This window comes from Rana temporaria, chromosome 10 (genome assembly GCF_905171775.1).
Source record: "Rana temporaria chromosome 10, aRanTem1.1, whole genome shotgun sequence".
In the NCBI taxonomy this organism is placed as follows: Eukaryota; Metazoa; Chordata; class Amphibia; order Anura; family Ranidae; genus Rana; species Rana temporaria.
The window spans coordinates 142,561,463-142,579,908 of record NC_053498.1 but is presented as its reverse complement, the minus strand read 5'-3'; the positions used below and the strand labels follow the sequence as shown (position 1 = coordinate 142,579,908).

The 18,446-nt window shown below is 51.2% G+C and overlaps 1 protein-coding gene across 1 annotated transcript in view; it reads left to right on the top strand.

The window, feature by feature from the left end:
* LOC120915716 (rho guanine nucleotide exchange factor 16-like) overlaps nucleotides 1-17,433 on the top strand; it is a 40,626-nt gene extending 23,193 nt beyond the window's left edge. The window contains exon 4 of the mRNA XM_040326455.1: nucleotides 17,117-17,433. Within this exon, the coding sequence (XP_040182389.1) occupies nucleotides 17,117-17,418 (302 nt within the window). The 3' untranslated portion in view covers nucleotides 17,419-17,433. The remainder of the gene's footprint in view (nucleotides 1-17,116) is intronic.
* The last annotated feature ends 1,013 nt before the right edge of the window (nucleotides 17,434-18,446 follow it).

Below are 18,446 nucleotides of genomic sequence, written 5' to 3'. Positions count from 1 at the left end.
ATCTTTAGCACGGAGTGATGAATGACGTCTGTTAGGCCCGGAGCCGATCTGGAGAAACACAAGTAAATTCTACGAGGCGGCGCTATGAATAATGCAATGCGTAATTAACGGCGCTGAATTTTCCAGGACGCGCGCCTTCCGATATACGGTTATTTTAAAGGTGATTAAAGAGATTTGTGCCGATTTTGTCAATTTGCCAAGAGAGGTGAGCAATAAACGAGCCCAAGCCCGACGCTAATAGTTTACTTCTCCCAACAGCCACCATTTTTCAGAGTAGTTGTAAACCTGTCTGCTGCCTCCTTCCTGTGCTATCAGTATGAGTCACTTCTGACAAGTTTTCCTGACACCGAGAAAAATGGTGACAGGGGAGGGGCCTCCAGCACACAGCCTGTGATTGACAGCCTCAGCTTTATTCCTTTTGGGGGGGGGGGGATCCCTTCTCTTCTCTTTTCTTCTCTTTTTTTCTTTTTCTCTTCTCTTCTCTTCTCTTCTCTTCCCTTCCCTTCCCTTCCCTTCCCTTCCCTTCCCCTCTCCTCTTCCCTTCTCTTCCCTCCCCTCCTCTCCTCTTCCCTCCTCTCCTCTTCCCTTCAGTTCCCCTCTCCTCTTCCCTCCTCCCCTATTCCCTTCCCTACTTTTCCCTTCCCTTCCCTCCTCTTCTCTTCCCTCCTCTTCTCTTCCCTCCTCTTCTCTTCCCTTCCCTTCCCTCCTCTTCTCTTCCCTCCTCTTCTCTTCCCTCCTCTTCTCTTCCCTCCTCTTCTCTTCCCTCCTCTTCTCTTCCCTCCTCTTCTCTTCCCTCCTCTTCTCTTCCCTTCCCTCCCCTCTTCTTCCCTTCCGTCCTCTTCCCTTCCCTCCTCTCCTCTTCTCTTCCCTTCTCTCTTATCAGCTCTCACTTCTCTATGTAGGGTGTAACTTCAGCTCCCTACCCCCCTGCTTTCTGGAAGCTCAGACAAGCCGTATAAATTCTGCACTTTTAATGAATGTAGAGACGTGAAGACTGCAGCTAAATAGGTACAACTTAAGTAGGAGGGTGTGTTTCACTACTTGCCACCCTGCAGCAGGCTGGCACAGCTGCGCAAATCGCCGTCATTGTACGTCGGCCACCTTAAGGAGCTAAAGGGCGAGTGTGCCCGCGACGCCAGAGCTGATGCACCTGGCCGGCGGCCACGATGTCTGCCACCCCCCCCCCCCCTGCAATTGCTTCTCTGAGCCAGAACAGATCCCCGTTCTGAGGCCCCGTACACACGACAGAGTTTCTCGGCAGAATTCACCGAGAAACTCGGTCAAAACCCGGATTCTGCCGAGAAACTCTGTCGTCTGTACACTTTTGGCTCGATGGAGCCGCCGAGGAGCTCGACGAGAAAATAGAGAACATGTTCTCTATTTTCTCGTTGTTCTATAGGAGAAGGCGTCCCGCCGAGCTCCTTGGCGGCTTCATCCCAAAACTCGACGAGGAACTCGACGTGCCAAGCACGTCGAGTTCCTCTGTCGTGTGTACGGGGCCTGACAGGGAAGTAGAGAGAGATCTGCTGTTCCTGGTGATCAGGAACAGCGAACGATCTACTCCTCCAGTCAGTCCCCCCCCCAGTTAGAAACACCTCCCTAGGGAACATTTAACCCTTTGATCGCCCCCTAGTGTTAACCCCCTTCCCTGCCAGTGTCAGTTTACACAGCAATCCCCTCCCCTCTCTTTCTCTTCTCTTCTTCTTTTTCTTTTCTCTTTTTCTCTTCTTTTTCTCTTCTCTTTTTCTCTTCTCTTTTTCTCTTCTCTTTTTCTCTTCTCTTTTTCTCTTCTCTTTTTCTCTTCTCTTTTTCTCTTCTCTTTTTCTCTTCTCTTTTTCTCTTCTCTTTTTCTCTCTTCTCTTTTCTCTTCTCTTTTCTCTTCTCTTTTCTTTTCTCTTCTCTTTTCTCTTCTCTTTTCTCTTCTCTTTTCTCTTCTCTTTTCTCTTTTCTCTTCTCTTTTCTCTTTTCTCTCCTCTCTCCTTTCCCTTTCCCTTCTTCCCTTCCCTCCTCTCTCCTTTCCCTTTCCCTTCTTCCCTTCCCTCCTCTCTCCTTTCCCTTCTTCCCTTCCCTCCTCTATTCTTTTCTTCCCTTCTTCCCTTCTCCTCTTTTCTTCCCTTCCCTTCTTCCCTTCTCCTCTTTTCTTCCCTTCTTCCCTTCCCTTCCCTTCCCTTCCCTTCCCTTCCCTTTCCTTTCCTTCTTCCCTTCTTTTCTTCCCTTCTCCTCTTTTCTTCCCTTCCCTCCTCTCCTCTCCTCTCCTCTCCTCTCCTCTTCTCTTCTCTTCCCTCCTCTTATTAGACTCAGTGGCGGTGAGAGCCAGAGGGGGCGGCGCTCCATCGCCCTCTATGGACGAACGGCCACTGTTCCCTAATATTGGCCCCTCAGCCAATCGGGGTCTGGTTACCGGTCACCTGATTGGCTGAAGTGACAGGCACTGTGATTGGATGCATCGGGTGTCCAATCGTATCAGAGATGACATGAAGAGGACGGGAGAAGACATCGAGGACTCGGAAGGAGCATGGAGGACGGCACTGCTCCGAGAAAGGGAAATGCATTGGGGAATTGGCGGCTATTGATGGGCACATTGGCTGCATTTGATGGGCACAGTGAGGCTGCATTTTTTTTTTTTTCATTTTTTTTTGCACCAGCCCCCCCAAGATTTTGAGCACCAGCCCCCACTGGCTCCAAGTCCAGCACTTCCATTCCTTGGATAAGCCTTTGAACACTCCAGCTTATTCCTCTGTTGTAATCGTTGCTGGTTTGTACGGCGCGGTGCGTGCGGAGACTTGCAGCTCACGCTGGGATCTGGAACGCGTTGACACCTGTACAGAGACGGGACAAACGTCTGGGGTCAGGAAGGAGGACAAACTTGCGCTGGGATCTGGAACGCGTTGATACCTGTACAGAGACGGGACAAACGTCTGGGGTCAGGAAGGAGGACAAACTTGCGCACTTTCTGGCCCGAGATTTGGCTCCGATCTACAGAGTCTGTTCTGTTCGGTAGAGAAAGGAAACAATGTAACAATGACCCGACTTGTTCTCTCCACCCAAAACTGATCAGATGGGGCCCTTTGTATCTCGGCCCGTTCCCACAAAGCCACAGCGAGGATCCCAACACATTACAGGAAGTAGCAACTGATGGGATGAACTGCCTTGCATCGGGATTCCCAAAGTGCGGCCTGTCACGACTAGCTAAACAATCGCAATGTTTTTCTTTAACCACTTGCTTACTGGGCACCCTTCGTGCCCAGGCGAAATTTCAGCTTCCGGCACTGCGTCGCTTTAACTGACATTTGCGCGGTCGTGCGACGTGGCTCCCAAACAAAATTGACGTCCCTTTTTCCCCACAAATAGAGCTTTCTTTTGGTGGTATTTGATCACCTCTGCGGTTTTTATTTTTTGCGCTATAAACAAAAAAAGAGCGACAATTTAAAAAAATATATATTTTTTTTTTTACTTGTTGCTATAATAAATATCCCATTTTTTTTTTTTTTATATATATATATTTTTTCTCAGTTAAGGCCGATACGTATTTTTCTACGTATTTTTGTAAAAAAAAAAAATCGCAATAAGCGACTGGTTTGCGCAAAAGTTATAGCGCCTACAAAATAGGGGACAGAATTATGATTTTTTTTTTTTTTTTTTTTTTTTTACTAGTAATGGCGGCGATCTGCGATTTTTATTGGGACTGCGATATTGCGGCGCACATATCGGACACTTTTGACACAAATTTGGGACCATTCACATTTATACAGCGATCAGTGCTATAAAAATGCACTAATTACTGTATAAATGTGACTGGCAGTGAAGGGGTTAACACTAGGGGGTGAGGAAGGGGTTAAATGTGTATCCTGGGTGTGTTCTAACTGTGTGGGGGGAGGGGGGGTGACTGGGGGAGGTGACTGATGCTGTGTCCCTATGTACAAGAGACACAGATCGGTCTCCTCTCTCCTCTGACAGCACGTGGAGCTCTGTGTTTACACCCCATCATTACACACAGAGCTCCACGTCCTGCTGTGTCACCGCCGATCGCGTGTACCCGGCGGACATCTCGGCCGCCAGGTACACGCATCGGCTCTTCAGCGATGCGCCGGGACAGTGTTCACCTGCTGCGCGCCACCCAGTGGCGCGCGCGGGTAATGCTTTTAAAAAGACGTCCACCCGGCACTTGAGAGCCGCGCTGTTGACGTCTTTTGTCAATAGCGCGGGTCTGAAGTGGTTAATGCAAATATTCGGTGTGTGTGTCGGATAGTCTGTGTTCACGTGCCGGTACGGCGGGGTCATGGGTCCCACAGCAAGAGTGGCATTTATTTAACCTCTTCACATCCGCCCGTCTTTTTACGGCCACAAGGTGGCTCTCAAATGCCGGGAGGCCGTCAATATACGGCCTCCGGCCCCTCGCTGCTGGGGGGGCGCGTGCGCGCCCGCCGGGTCGCTCAGGTGCCTGCCAGCCGCAATGTCCGCCAGGCACCTGCGATCGGCAGTCAGAGACAGGGATGTGGATCGGTGCGTGTAAACACAGAGATCCACGTCCTGTCAGGGAGAGGAGGCCGATGGTGTGTCCCTTGTACATAGGGACAACCATCGGTCACCTCCCCCAGTCAGTCCCCTCCCCCCCACACAGTTAGAATCACTCCCAGGGTACACATTTAATCCCTTCCCCGCCCCCCAGTGTTAACCCCTTCCCTGCCAGTCACATTTATACAGTAATCGATGCATTTTTATAGCTCTGTTCACTGTATAAATGTGAATGATCCCAAAAATGTGTTAAATGTGTCCGCCGCAATATCGCAGGCCTGAAATCGCAGATCGCCGCCATTACTAGTAAAAGTAAAAAATCTTGCACTTTTTTTCAAAATTGTCGCTCTATTTTTGTTTATAGCGCAAAAAATAAAAACCGCAGAGGTGATCAAATGCCACCAAAAGAAAGCTCTATTTGTGGGAAAAAAAGGACGCCAATTTTGTTTGGTAGCCACGTCACACGACCGCGCAATTGTCAGTTAAAACTACGCAGTGCCGAATCGCAAAAAGGTATTGCCACAAATACCTGTTGATCCTGCCCAGACACGTGTGGGGTAATAACTTCCTGCACTCTCTGCCTGTGTACAAGGAGGAGGGGATAAGTTATGGAGACGAGGAGGGGAGGTTATGGAGACGAGGAGGGGATAAGTGCTGGAGACGAGGAGGGGATAAGTGCTGGAGACGAGGAGGGGATAAGTTATGGCGACGAGGAGGGGATAAGTTATGGCGACGAGGAGGGGATAAGTTATGGCGACGAGGAGGGGATAAGTTATGGCGACGAGGAGGGGATAAGTTATGGCGACGAGGAGGGGACAAGGAGGGGATAAGTAATGGAGACGAGGAGGGGATAAGTAATGGAGACGAGGAGGGGATAAGTAATGGAGACGAGGAGGGGATAAGTAATGGAGACGAGGAGGGGATAAGTTATGGAGACGAGGAGGGGATAAGTTATGGCGACGAGGAGTGGATAAGTTATGGAGACGAGGAGGGGAGGTTATGGAGACGAGGAGGGGAGGTTATGGAGACGAGGAGGGGAGGTTATGGAGACGAGGAGGGGATAAGTTATGGAGACGAGGAGGGGATAAGTTATGGCGACGAGGAGGGGATAAGTTATGGAGACGTGGAGGGGATAAGTTATGGAGACGTGGAGGGGATAAGTTATGGCGACGTGGAGGGGATAAGTTATGGCGACGAGGAGGGGATAAGTTATGGAGACGAGGAGGGGATAAGTTATGGCGACGAGGAGGGGATAAGTTATGGAGACGAGGAGGGGATAAGTGCTGGAGACGAGGAGGGGATAAGTGCTGGAGACGAGGAGGGGATAAGTTATGGCGACGAGGAGGGGATAAGTTATGGCGACGAGGAGGGGATAAGTTATGGCGACGAGGAGGGGACAAGGAGGGGATAAGTAATGGAGACGAGGAGGGGATAAGTAATGGAGACGAGGAGGGGATAAGTAATGGAGACGAGGAGGGGATAAGTAATGGAGACGAGGAGGGGATAAGTTATGGAGACGAGGAGGGGATAAGTTATGGCGACGAGGAGTGGATAAGTTATGGAGACGAGGAGGGGAGGTTATGGAGACGAGGAGGGGAGGTTATGGAGACGAGGAGGGGAGGTTATGGAGACGAGGAGGGGATAAGTTATGGAGACGAGGAGGGGATAAGTTATGGAGACGAGGAGGGGATAAGTTATGGCGACGAGGAGGGGATAAGTTATGGAGACGTGGAGGGGATAAGTTATGGAGACGTGGAGGGGATAAGTTATGGCGACGTGGAGGGGATAAGTTATGGCGACGTGGAGGGGATAAGTTATGGCGACGAGGAGGGGATAAGTTATGGAGACGAGGAGGGGATAAGTTATGGCGACGAGGAGGGGATAAGTTATGGAGACGAGGAGGGGATAAGTTATGGCGACGAGGAGGGGATAAGTTATGGCGACGAGGAGGGGACGAGGAGGGGATAAGTAATGAAGACGAGGAGGGGATAAGTAATGGAGACGAGGAGGGGAGGTTATGGAGACGAGGAGGGGATAAGTTATGGAGACGAGGAGGGGATAAGTTATGGAGACGAGGAGGGGATAAGTTATGGAGACGAGGAGGGGATAAGTTATGGCGACGAGGAGGGGATAAGTTATGGCGACGAGGAGGGGACGAGGAGGGGATAAGTAATGAAGACGAGGAGGGGATAAGTAATGGAGACGAGGAGGGGAGGTTATGGAGACGAGGAGGGGAGGTTATGGAGACGAGGAGGGGATAAGTTATGGAGACGAGGAGGGGATAAGTTATGGAGACGAGGAGGGGATAAGTTATGGAGACGAGGAGGGGATAAGTTATGGAGACGAGGAGGGGATAAGTTATGGAGACGAGGAGGGGACGAGGAGGGGATAAGTAATGAAGACGAGGAGGGGATAAGTAATGAAGACGAGGAGGGGATAAGTAATGGAGACGAGGAGGGGAGGTTATGGAGACGAGGAGGGGATAAGTTATGGAGACGAGGAGGGGATAAGTTATGGAGACGAGGAGGGGATAAGTTATGGAGACGAGGAGGGGATAAGTTATGGAGACGAGGAGGGGATAAGTTATGGAGACGAGGAGGGGATAAGTTATGGAGACGAGGAGGGGATAAGTTATGGAGACGAGGAGGGGATAAGTTATGGAGATGAGGAGGGGAGGTTATGGAGACGAGGAGGGGATAAGTTATGGAGACGAGGAGGGGATAAGTTATGGAGACGAGGAGGGGATAAGTTATGGAGACGAGGAGGGGATAAGTTATGGAGACGAGGAGGGGATAAGTTATGGAGACGTGGAGGGGATAAGATATGGAGACGAGGAGGGGATAAGTTATGGAGACGAGGAGGGGATAAGTTTTGGAGACGAGGAGGGGATAAGTTTTGAAGACGAGGAGGGGATAAGTTATGGAGACGAGACAGAGAGGTTATGGAGGGGAGGACGAGGGCTGTCTGTTCTTTGCAATCCATCAAAAACGCAGTAGGCAGGGCTGACACCAGGTGCTTATGAATTCAGAGCTGTGTTGTCATGTGAAAGAGGTGGGAAGGAGCTCGCTGTATTTCTGGCTCATCAGCAGTTATTTTCCTGTACTTAGAGTGTTTAAAGAAATAAAACTTGTGAAATGCGCAGGTCATCCAGTCACTTCTGACAAGTTTTCCTGACACCGAGAAAAATGGTGACAGGGGAGGGGCCTCCAGAACACAGCCTGTGATTGACAGCCTCAGCTCTATTCCTTTTGGGGGGGGGGAGGGATCCCTTCTCTTCTCTTCTCTTTTCTTCTCTTTTTTCTTTTTCTCTTCTCTTCTCTTCTTTTCTTTTCTCTTCCCTTCCCTTCCCTTCCCCTCTCCTCTTCCCCTTCCATTCCCTTCCCTTCCCTTCCCCTCTCCTATTCCCTCCTCTCCTCTTCCCTTCCCTTCCCTTCCCTCCCCTTCCCCTCTCCTCTTCCCTCCTCTTCCCCTCAGTTCCCCTCTCCTCTTCCCTCCTCTCCTCTTCCCTTCCCTCCTCTCCTCTTCCCTTCCCTCCTCTCCTCTTCCCTTCCCTTCCCCTCTTCTCTTCCCTCCTCTTCTCTTCCCTCCTCTTCTCTTCCCTCCTCTCCTCTTCCCTTCAGTTCCCCTCTCCTCTTCCCTCCTCTCCTCTTCCCTCCTCTCCTCTTCCCTCCTCTCCTCTTCCCTCCTCTCCTCCTTCCCTCCTCTCCTCCTTCCCTCCTCTCCTCTGCCCTTCCCTTCCCCTCTCCTCTTCCCTCCTCTTCTCTTCCCTCCTCTTCTCTTCCCTCCTCTCCTCTGCCCTTCCCTTCCCCTCTCCTCTTCCCTCCTCTTCTCTTCCCTCCTCTCCTCTTCCCTTCAGTTCCCCTCTCCTCTTCCCTCCTCCCCTCTTCCCTTCCCTCCTCCCCTCTTCCCTTCCCTCCTCTCCTCTGCCCTTCCCTTCCCCTCTTCTCTTCCCTCCTCTTCTCTTCCCTCCTCTTCTCTTCCCTCCTCTCCTCTTCCCTCCTCTCCTCTTCCCTTCAGTTCCCCTCTCCTCTTCTCCCCTCTTCCCTCCCCTCCTCCCCTCTTCCCTTCCCTCCTCTCCTCTGCCCTTCCCTTCCCCTCTCCTCTTCCCTCCCCTCCTCTTCTCTTCCCTCCTCTCCTCTTCCCTTCAGTTCCCCTCTCCTCTTCCCTCTTCTCCTCTTCCCTTCAGTTCCCCTCTCCTCTTCCCTCCTCCCCTCTTCCCTTCCCTCCTCCCCTCTTCCCTTCCCTCCTCCCCTCTTCCCTTCCCTCCTCCCCTCTTCCATTCCCTCCTCCCCTCTTCCCTTCCCTCCTCCCCTCTTCCCTTCCCTCCTCTCCTCTGCCCTTCCCTTCCCCTCTTCTCTTCCCTCCTCTCCTCTTCCCTCCTCTCCTCTCCTCTTCCCTTCAGTTCCCCTCTCCTCTTCCCTCCTCCCCTCTTCCCTACCCTTCCCCTCTCCTCTTCCCGCCTCTCCTATTCCCTTCCTCTCCTCCTCTCCCTCTCCCTCTCCCTCTCCCTCTTCCTCTTCCTCTCCTCTTCCCTCCCCTCCTCTCCTCTCCTCTTCCCTTCCCTTCCCTCCTCTCCTCTTCTCTTCCCTTCTCTCTTATCAGCTCTCACTTCTCTCTGTAGGGTGTAACTTCAGCTCCCTACCCCCCTGCTTTCTGGAAGCTCAGACAAGCCGTATAAATTCTGCACTTTTAATGAATGTAGAGACATGAAGACTGCAGCTAAATAGGTACAACTTATGTAGGAGGGTGTATTTTCACTACTTGCCACCCTGCAGCAGGCTGGCACAGCTGCGCAAATCGCCGTCATTGTACGTCGGCCACCTTTAAGGAGCTAAAGGGCGAGCACGCCCGCGACGCCGGAGCTGATGCGCGTGACCGGCGGCCGCGATGTCTGCCGCCCCCCCCCTGCAATCGCTTCTCTGAGCCAGAACGGGGATCCGTCAATGTAAACAAACAGATCCCCGTTCTGACAGGGAAGTAGAGAGAGATCTGCTGTTCCTGGTGATCGGGAAACAGCGAACGGTCTCCTCCTCCAGTCAGTCCCCTCCCCCCACAGTTAGAAACACCTCCCTAGGGAACATTTAACCCTTTGATCGCCCCCAAGTGTTAACCCCCTTCCCTGCCAGTGTCCGTTTATACAGCAATCCTCTTCCCTTATCCCTCTTCCCTTATCCCTCTTCCCTTATCCCTCTTCCCTTATCCCTCTTCTCTCCTCTTCTCTCTTCTCTCCTCTCTCCTCTCTCCTCTTCCCTCTTCTCTCCTCTTCTCTCCTCTTCTCTCCTCTTCTCTCTTCTCTCTTCTCTCCTCTCTCCTCTCTCCTCTTCCCTCTTCTCTCCTCTTCTCTCCTCTTCTTCTCTCTTCTCTTCTCTCTCCTCTTCCCTCTTCTCTTCTCTTCTCTCTTCTCTTCTCTCCTCTTCTCTCCTCTTTTTCCTCTCTTTTTCCTCTCTTTTTCCTCTCTTTTTCCTCTTCTCTCTTCTTCCCTCCCCTTCCCTTCCCTTCCTTTCCCTTCCCCTCTCCTCTTCCCTCTTATTAGACTCAGTGGCGGTGAGAGCCAGAGGGGGCGGCGCTCCAGCGCCCTCTATGGAGGAACCGCCACTGTTCCCTAATATTGGCCCCTCAGCCAATCGGGGTCTGGTTACCGGTCACCTGATTGGCTGAAGTGACAGGCACTGTGATTGGATGCATCGGGTGTCCAATCGTAGCAGAGATGACATGAAGAGGACGGGAGAACACACCGAGGACTCAGAAGGAGCATGGAGGACGGCACTGCCCCGAGAAAGGGAAGTGCCAGGTGGGGGGGAGGGAGCAAACTGGCGGCCATTGATGGGCACATTGGCTGCATTTGATGGGCACAGTGAGGCTGCATTTTTTTTTTCAGTTTGTTTGCACCAGCCCCCCCCAAGATTTTGAGCACCAGCCCCCACTGGCTCCAAGTCCAGCACTTCTCTTCCTTGGACAAGCCTTTGAACCCTCCAGCTTATTCCTCTGTTGTAATCGTTGCTGGTTTGTACGGCGCGGTGCGTGCGGAGACTTGCAGCTCACGCTGGGATCTGGAACGCGTTGATACCTGTACAGAGACGGGACACACGTCTGGGGTCAGGAAGGAGGACAATCTCGCGCTCTGTTCACTTTCTGGCCCGAGATTTGTCTCCGATCTACAGAGTCTGTTCTGTTCTGTAGAGAAAGGAAACTGTAACAATGACCCAGCTTGTTCTCTCCACCCAAAACTGATCAGATGGGGCCCTTTGTATCTCGGCCCTTTCCCACAAAGCCACAGCGAGGATCCCAACACATTACAGGAAGTAGCAACTGATGGGATGAACTGCCTTGCATCGGGATTCCCAAAGTGCGGCCTGTCACGACTAGCTAGACAATCGCAATGTTTTTCTTTAACCACTTGCTTACTGGGCACCCTTCGTGCCCAGGCGAAATTTCAGCTTCCGGCACTGCGTCGCTTTAACTGACATTTGCGCGGTCGTGCGACGTGGCTCCCAAACAAAATTGACGTCCCTTTTTCCCCACAAATAGAGCTTTATTTTCGTGGTATTTGATCACCTCTGCGTTTTTTATTTTTTGCGCTATAAACAAAAAAAGAGCAACAATTTAAAAAAAATATATATATATTTTTTACTTGTTGCTATAATAAATATCCCATTTTTTTTAATTTTTTTTTTTTTTCTCAGTTAAGGCCGATACGTATTTTTCTGCGTATTTTTGTAAAAAAAAAAAAATCGCAATAAGCGACTGGTTTGCGCAAAAGTTATAGCGCCTACAAAATAGGGGACAGAATTATGATTTTTTTTTAAATTTTTTTTTTTTTTTACTAGTAATGGCGGCGATCTGCGATTTTTATTGGGACTGCGATATTGCGGCGCACGTATCGGACACTTTTGACACAAATTTGGGACCATTCACATTTATACAGCGATCAGTGCTATAAAAATGCACTAATTACTGTATAAATGTGACTGGCAGGGAAGGGGTTAACACTAGGGGGTGAGGAAGGGGTTAAGTGTATTCCCTGGGTGTGTTCTAACTGTGTGGGGGGAGGGGACTGACTGGGGGAGGTGACCGATGCTGTGTTCCTATGTACAAGGGACACAGATCGGTCTCCTCTCCTCTGACAGCACGTGGAGCTCTGTGTTTACACCCCATCATTACACGCAGAGCTCCACGTCCCTGCTGTGTCACCGCCGATCGCGTGTACCCGGCGGACATCGCGGCCGCCAGGTACACGCATCGGCTCTTCAGCGATGCGCCGGGACAGTGTTTACCTGCTGCGCGCCACCCAGTGGCGCGCGCTGGTAATGCTTTTAAAAAGACGTCCACCCGGCACTTGAGAGCCGCGCTGTTGACGTCTTTTGTCAATAGCGCGGGTCTGAAGTGGTTAATCCAAATGCAAATATTCGGTGTGTGTGTCGGATAGTCTGTTCACGTGCCGGTACAACGGGGTCATGGGTCCCACAGCAAGAACGGCATTTATTTAACCTCTTCCAATCCGCCCGTCGTCTTTTTACGGCCACAAGGTGGCTCTCAAATGCCGGGAGGCCATCAATATACGGCCTCCGGCCTCTCGCCGCTGGGGGCCGCGCGCCCGCCGTGTCACTCAGGTGCCGATGCGCGTGCCTAGCGGCCGCGATGTCCGCCACGGGCAAACTGGCGGCGTTTGATGGGGGCAAACTGGCGATGTAAACACAGAGATCCACGTCCTGTCAGGGAGAGGAGGCCGATGGTGTGTCCCTTGTACACGGGGACAGCCATCGGTCACCTCCCCCAGTCAGTCCCCTCCCCCCCACACAGTAAGAATCACTCCCTAGGGTACACATTTAACCCCTTCCTCGCCCCCTAGTGTTAACCCCTTAGCTGCCAGTCACATTTATACAGTAATCGGTGCATTTTTATAGCTCTGTTCACTGTATAAATGTGAATGGTCCCAAAAATGTGTTAAATGTGTCCGCCGCAATATCGCAGGCCTGAAATCGCAGATCGCCGCCATTACTAGTAAAAGTTAAAAATATTGCACTTTTTTTTCAAAATTGTCGCTCTATTTTTGTTTATAGCGCAAAAAATAAAAACCGCAGAGGTGATCAAATACCACCAAAAGAAAGCTCTATTTGTGGGAAAAAAGGACGCCAATTTTGTTTGGGAGCCACGTCGCACGACCGCGCAATTGTCAGTTAAAGTGACGCAGTGCCGAATTCGCAAAAAGGTATTGCCACAAATACCTGTTGATCCTGCCCAGACACGTGTGGGGTAATAACTTCCTGCACTCTCTGCCTGTGTACAAGGAAGAGTAATGGAGGAGGGGAGGTTATGGAGACGAGGAGGGGAGGTTATGGAGACGAGGAGGGGAGGTTATGGAGACGAGGAGGGGATAAGTTATGGAGACGTGGAGGGGATAAGTTATGGAGACGTGGAGGGGATAAGTTATGGAGACGTGGAGGGGATAAGTTATGGAGACGTGGAGGGGATAAGTTATGGAGACGTGGAGGGGATAAGTTATGGAGACGTGGAGGGGATAAGTTATGGAGACGTGGAGGGGATAAGTTATGGAGACGTGGAGGGGATAAGTTATGGAGACGTGGAGGGGATAAGTTATGGAGACGTGGAGGGGATAAGTTATGGAGACGTGGAGGGGATAAGTTATGGAGACGTGGAGGGGATAAGTTATGGAGACGTGGAGGGGATAAGTTATGGAGACGTGGAGGGGATAAGTTATGGAGACGTGGAGGGATAAGTTATGGAGACGAGGAGGGGAGGTTATGGAGACGTGGAGGGGATAAGTTATGGCGACGTGGAGGGGATAAGTTATGGCGACGTGGAGGGGATAAGTTATGGCGACGTGGAGGGGATAAGTTATGGCGACGTGGAGGGGATAAGTTATGGCGACGTGGAGGGGATAAGTTATGGCGACGTGAAGGGGATAAGTTATGGCGACGTGGAGGGGATAAGTTATGGCGACGTGGAGGGGATAAGTTATGGCGACGTGGAGGGGATAAGTTATGGCGACGTGGAGGGGATAAGTTATGGCGACGTGGAGGGGATAAGTTATGGCGACGTGGAGGGGATAAGTTATGGCGACGTGGAGGGGATAAGTTATGGCGACGTGGAGGGGGATAAGTTATGGCGACGTGGAGGGGATAAGTTATGGCGACGTGGAGGGGATAAGTTATGGAGACGTGGAGGGATAAGTTATGGAGACGAGGAGGGGAGGTTATGGAGACGAGGAGGGGAGGTTATGGAGACGTGGAGGGGATACGTTTTGGAGACGAGAAGGGGATACGTTTTGGAGACGAGGAGGGGATACGTTTTGGAGACGAGGAGGGGATACGTTTTGGAGACGAGGAGGGGATACGTTTTGGAGACGAGGAGGGGATACGTTTTGGAGACGAGGAGGGGATACGTTTTGGAGACAAGACGGAGAGGTTATGGAGGGGAGGATGAGGGCGGTCTGTTCTTTGCAATCCATCAAAAATGCAGTAGGCAGGGCTGACACCAGGTGCTTATGAATTCAGAGCTGTGTTGTCATGTGAAAGAGGTGGGAAGGAGCTCGCTGTATTTCTGGCACATCAGCAGTTATTTTCCTGTCCTTACAGAGTGTTTAAAGAAATAAAACTTGTGAAATGCGCAGGTCACCCAGAACTCTACTAGACATGTTTTTTTTTTTTCTTGACATCCACTTTAAGTTTTCTTGTCTATTGAATCCGGCGCATTGTGAGAAGCGGCATGGAGGGAGGCCGAGCGCTCAGATGTTCCTTTGTGGAATGTTTGCTATTGCGAACTCCCGTCCTATTGTGCCAAGTGTTGTATTTCACAGAAAGTTATTCTTGGTCTTTTAGTGACCTTTGGGGAAAACATGCCTTTGCTGATATTGTGCAGCTTTAGTTTTTATAAGTTCAGTAATTGAACGGCCTTTCATTCTGTGAAGGAACTGTACTCCGCATTGTAAACACAAAATACCGGAGAAGATTGTTTTCACACCAAACCATTAGCCAGAATTCATCAGCGTCCCTTTTTTTTATCACCATAAAGAGAACCTGTCATCAAAAGAAGCCTTCGTTCTTATTTTATATTATAGAGATTGTAAGAGGCAGAGCTGGGACACATAATGGAAAGATCGGGACTGACCTGGACCACCAGGCTCCACTTATAACTGAAATATTGCTTTGGGCTGTTATGTGTCATGGGGGGGGGGGGGCTTATAATAAATCCTGGGGCTTATCATGCAAATTGACTCTCTGGCATTCATAGAATACAGTCTACATGACACGTGACTTATTTGGCATTACAAGTCTGTTTCTCTGCACACAGTGAAGATTATCTGTTCTTGTTGATCTGGCATTGAAATTCTCATTAGTCACATAGTCCTGGTTAATGATCTGTATGCCGCTCACGTGACTCGCATAATGGAGTGGCCAGACAGGTTCTACTACCTGGGTCATGTAATGTACCTGTCTACTCTACTCTTCCTTATCTCCTTCCTTGCTTTTTTTTTTTTTTTCTTCTTCTTCTTCTTCTTTCTTACTTCCTTTTATCCCTCCATCAATGTATCCCTCCTTCCCTACCATACATCTGTCAATCCCTCCTGCCCTCTGTACATCAGTCTATCCCCCAATTAGTCCATCCAACCTCGCCACCCATCTTTGCATCTATCTCTACATCCCTTCATCAATCCATCTTTCCCTCCTTGCCTCCATACGTCTGCCCGTTCGTCCCTCCTTGCCTCCATACGTCTGCCCGTTCGTCCCTCCTTGCCTCCATACGTCTGCCCGTCCGTCCCTCCTTGCCTCCATACGTCTGCCCGTCCGTCCCTCCTTGCCTCCATACGTCTGCCCGTCCGTCCCTCCTTGCCTCCATACGTCTGCCCGTCCGTCCCTCCTTGCCTCCATCGGTCTGCCCGTCTCTCCTTGCCTCCATACGTCTGCCTGTCCGTTCCTCCTTGCCTCCATACGTCTGCCCGTCTCTCCTTGCCTCCATACGTCTGCCCGTCTCTCCTTGCCTCCATACGTCTGCCTGTCTCTCCTTGCCTCCATACGTCTGCCTGTCCGTCCCTCCTTGCCTCTGTACGTCTGTCCCGTCCCTCCTTGCCTCCATACGCCTGTCCGTCCCTCTATACCAGGGATCTTCAAACTACGGCCCTCCAGCTGTTGCAGAACTACTCATCCCATGAGGCATTGTAAAACTCTGACATTCACAGACATGACTAGGCATGATGGGAATTGTAGTTCCTGAACAACTGGAGGGCTGTAGTTTGAAGACCCATGCTCTATACGTTTGCCCGTCCCTCCTTGCCTCCATACGTTTGTGAGTCCCCCCCTCTGCCCTCCATCCGCCTGTCTGTCCCCCCCCCCTCCATCCGCCTGTTTGTTCCCCCCCCCCTGCCCTCCATCCGCCTGTCTGTCCCCCCCTCTGCCCTCCATCCGCCTGTCTGTCCCCCCCTCTGCCCTCCATCCGCCTGTCTGTCCCCCCCTCTGCCCTCCATCCGCCTGTCTGTCCCCCCCTCTGCCCTCCATCCGCCTGTCTGTCCCCCCCCTCTGCCCTCCATCCGCCTGTCTGTCCCCCCCCCTCTGCCCTCCATCCGCCTGTCTGTCCCCCCCTCTGCCCTCCATCCGCCTGTCTGTCCCCCCCCTCTGCCCTCCATCCGCCTGTCTGTCCCCCCCCTCTGCCCTCCATCTGCCTGTCTGTCCCCCCCCTCTGCCCTCCATCTGCCTGTCTGTCCCCCCCCCCTGCCCTCCATCCGCCTGTCTGCCCCCCCCCCCTGCCCTCCATCTACCTGTCTGTCCCCCCCTGCCCTCCATCCGCCTGCCTGTCCCCCCCCTGCCCTCCATCCGCCTGTCTGTCCCCCCCCCCCCCTGCCCTTCATCCGCCTGTCTTTCGAAGTGTAAAAATGGGGGGGGGGGGAACAAGCATTGCAAAATGTGTTGACACTGCACAACAGCGCACATGTTATACGTACAATAGCACGCTCCATGTGGTGTGAAAGAGCCCTTGGCGATGGAAAATCTCCTAAATGGTACACAGCAAAAACAAACAAACAAAGCGGTTTCATCATTCTCTATGCTATCCAAAAAAAATAAAAAATAAGTTTTGGTTTGTCGACATGGTTTAGGTTTCTGCTTACCAAGGTAACTCGCGGCTGGCATTGGATGCAGCCTTTATTAATCTATCTTGGTTGCTACTGGAAACAACATCTCTTGCCTCTGCTACTTTCAGGCCCCCCCCACCATGATTTATTATGTCCTTGCAGTACAAATAATGTATGATTCCAGAGTGCATGTTCATTTATAAGCCCCTGTCAAAGTCTTTGAGTTCAAGATGTTAAATTCAACACTTGGCTCCTATATTACTCCAGCAAGTTGCTGAAGCAAACAGGAGCAGTGTTGGTACACCATGTCAGTTCAAAGCATGGGGCAGAACGCAGTGGAGGAAAGCCTAGTGCTGGGCGTATTCCGGAGGCTTTCCGGGGCGTCCTGGGCCAGGCGGGACAGTTTGACGGCCCCGTTGGTGTCTCTCTTCAACAAAACCGTAGAGGAGAGCTCTGCCAACCTCAATAATATTTCCGAGAACCTTTCTATTTTCCTGAGCCGTCTCTTCTCTTCAGACCCCAGGCTGTACCAGGAGTTCACCGAACGGGGGCTCATCTCCAACAGTCAGGAGTCCGACGACGACCTGCTAGAAGACAGCGCTACCCCGACCGTGCCGCGTCCAGATGAAGGCATTGTGGTGAAGAACTACCGCCCCGCCCAGCTGATCTGGAGCCAGCTTCCACAGGTTGGTGTGTCTTTTTGTGTGGTGGAAGTCTGTGTGGGGGGCACTAAAGTGGGCCTACAGGTGTTGCATGAATGTTCGCCCAATTTGACCATTGGCGGTTGGGTTGGAGAATGTTTGTTTGTATGTTTGTAGGCTTTACATGTCCACAACCACTTTTTGGGAGACCAGTAGGCTGGCCCTTTTTTTCCCTAGGGTAATAGCCATTGTTTGCCCCACCAAAAGAGGTTGCCATCCAACATAAGAGTTTCTACGTTTTTTTATTAAACTTCTCCATAGGCACAAATGGGCACATTCACCCTACACAAATGTACATGTTGGTTGGCAGATGGGGTTTTACGTGCTTGGCTGGCCCACCATCTGGTGTCTGTAGACCAGTGGTCATCAACCATGTCTTCAGGGCCCACTAACAGGCCAGGTTTTATGTATTGCCTTGGGAGATGCAAACTAGAATACTGCAATCGCTGAACAGCAAATTATATCACATGTGATGTTTTTAAGTTATTTTGAAAACCTGGCCTGTTAGTGGGCCCTGAGGACCGGGTTGATGACCACTGCTGTAGACCATCTATCAATGGTGCCAATTCTTATAATGTCAAAGTGGCTGCCATAAGGAAATGCAACAGAGGTGTCCTTGTAAACTGGGGGGGAGGCCAGCTTTCCTATCTGGCATTCCAGAAACAGACGCCCAATGGGTAATCACTAATGTTGGCATCCAGCATGTCAAAAAGCCCATAGCCAGAAACATGCACATTCACCCTACATAAATGTACTTGTTTGTCGATTGTGTTGGCAGTTTGGGTTGTACATGCTTGGCTGACCGGCATGCACCTATCAATGGTGCCTATTATTTTCTGGCAGTTTGGGTTGTGCATGCTTGGTTGATAGGAGACTCAAGGGCACTGGATACCAATCAGTGTCGTCAATTATTAAAAAAACAAGTGTCTGCCATGGGAAAATGCATCAGAGTGGTCCTCGTACACAGATGGGAAGCCAGCTTTCCTATCTGGCTTCAAGAGACAAAGTCCCTACGTAGAAAGTCAAATGGGTAACCACTATTTTCCCCTGAAGGAGGTTGGCATCCAGTGTGGCTAAGCATTTCCTTTTACCTTCTCCATAGGCACAAACATGCCATTCACCCTACACAAATCTACATGCTTGTC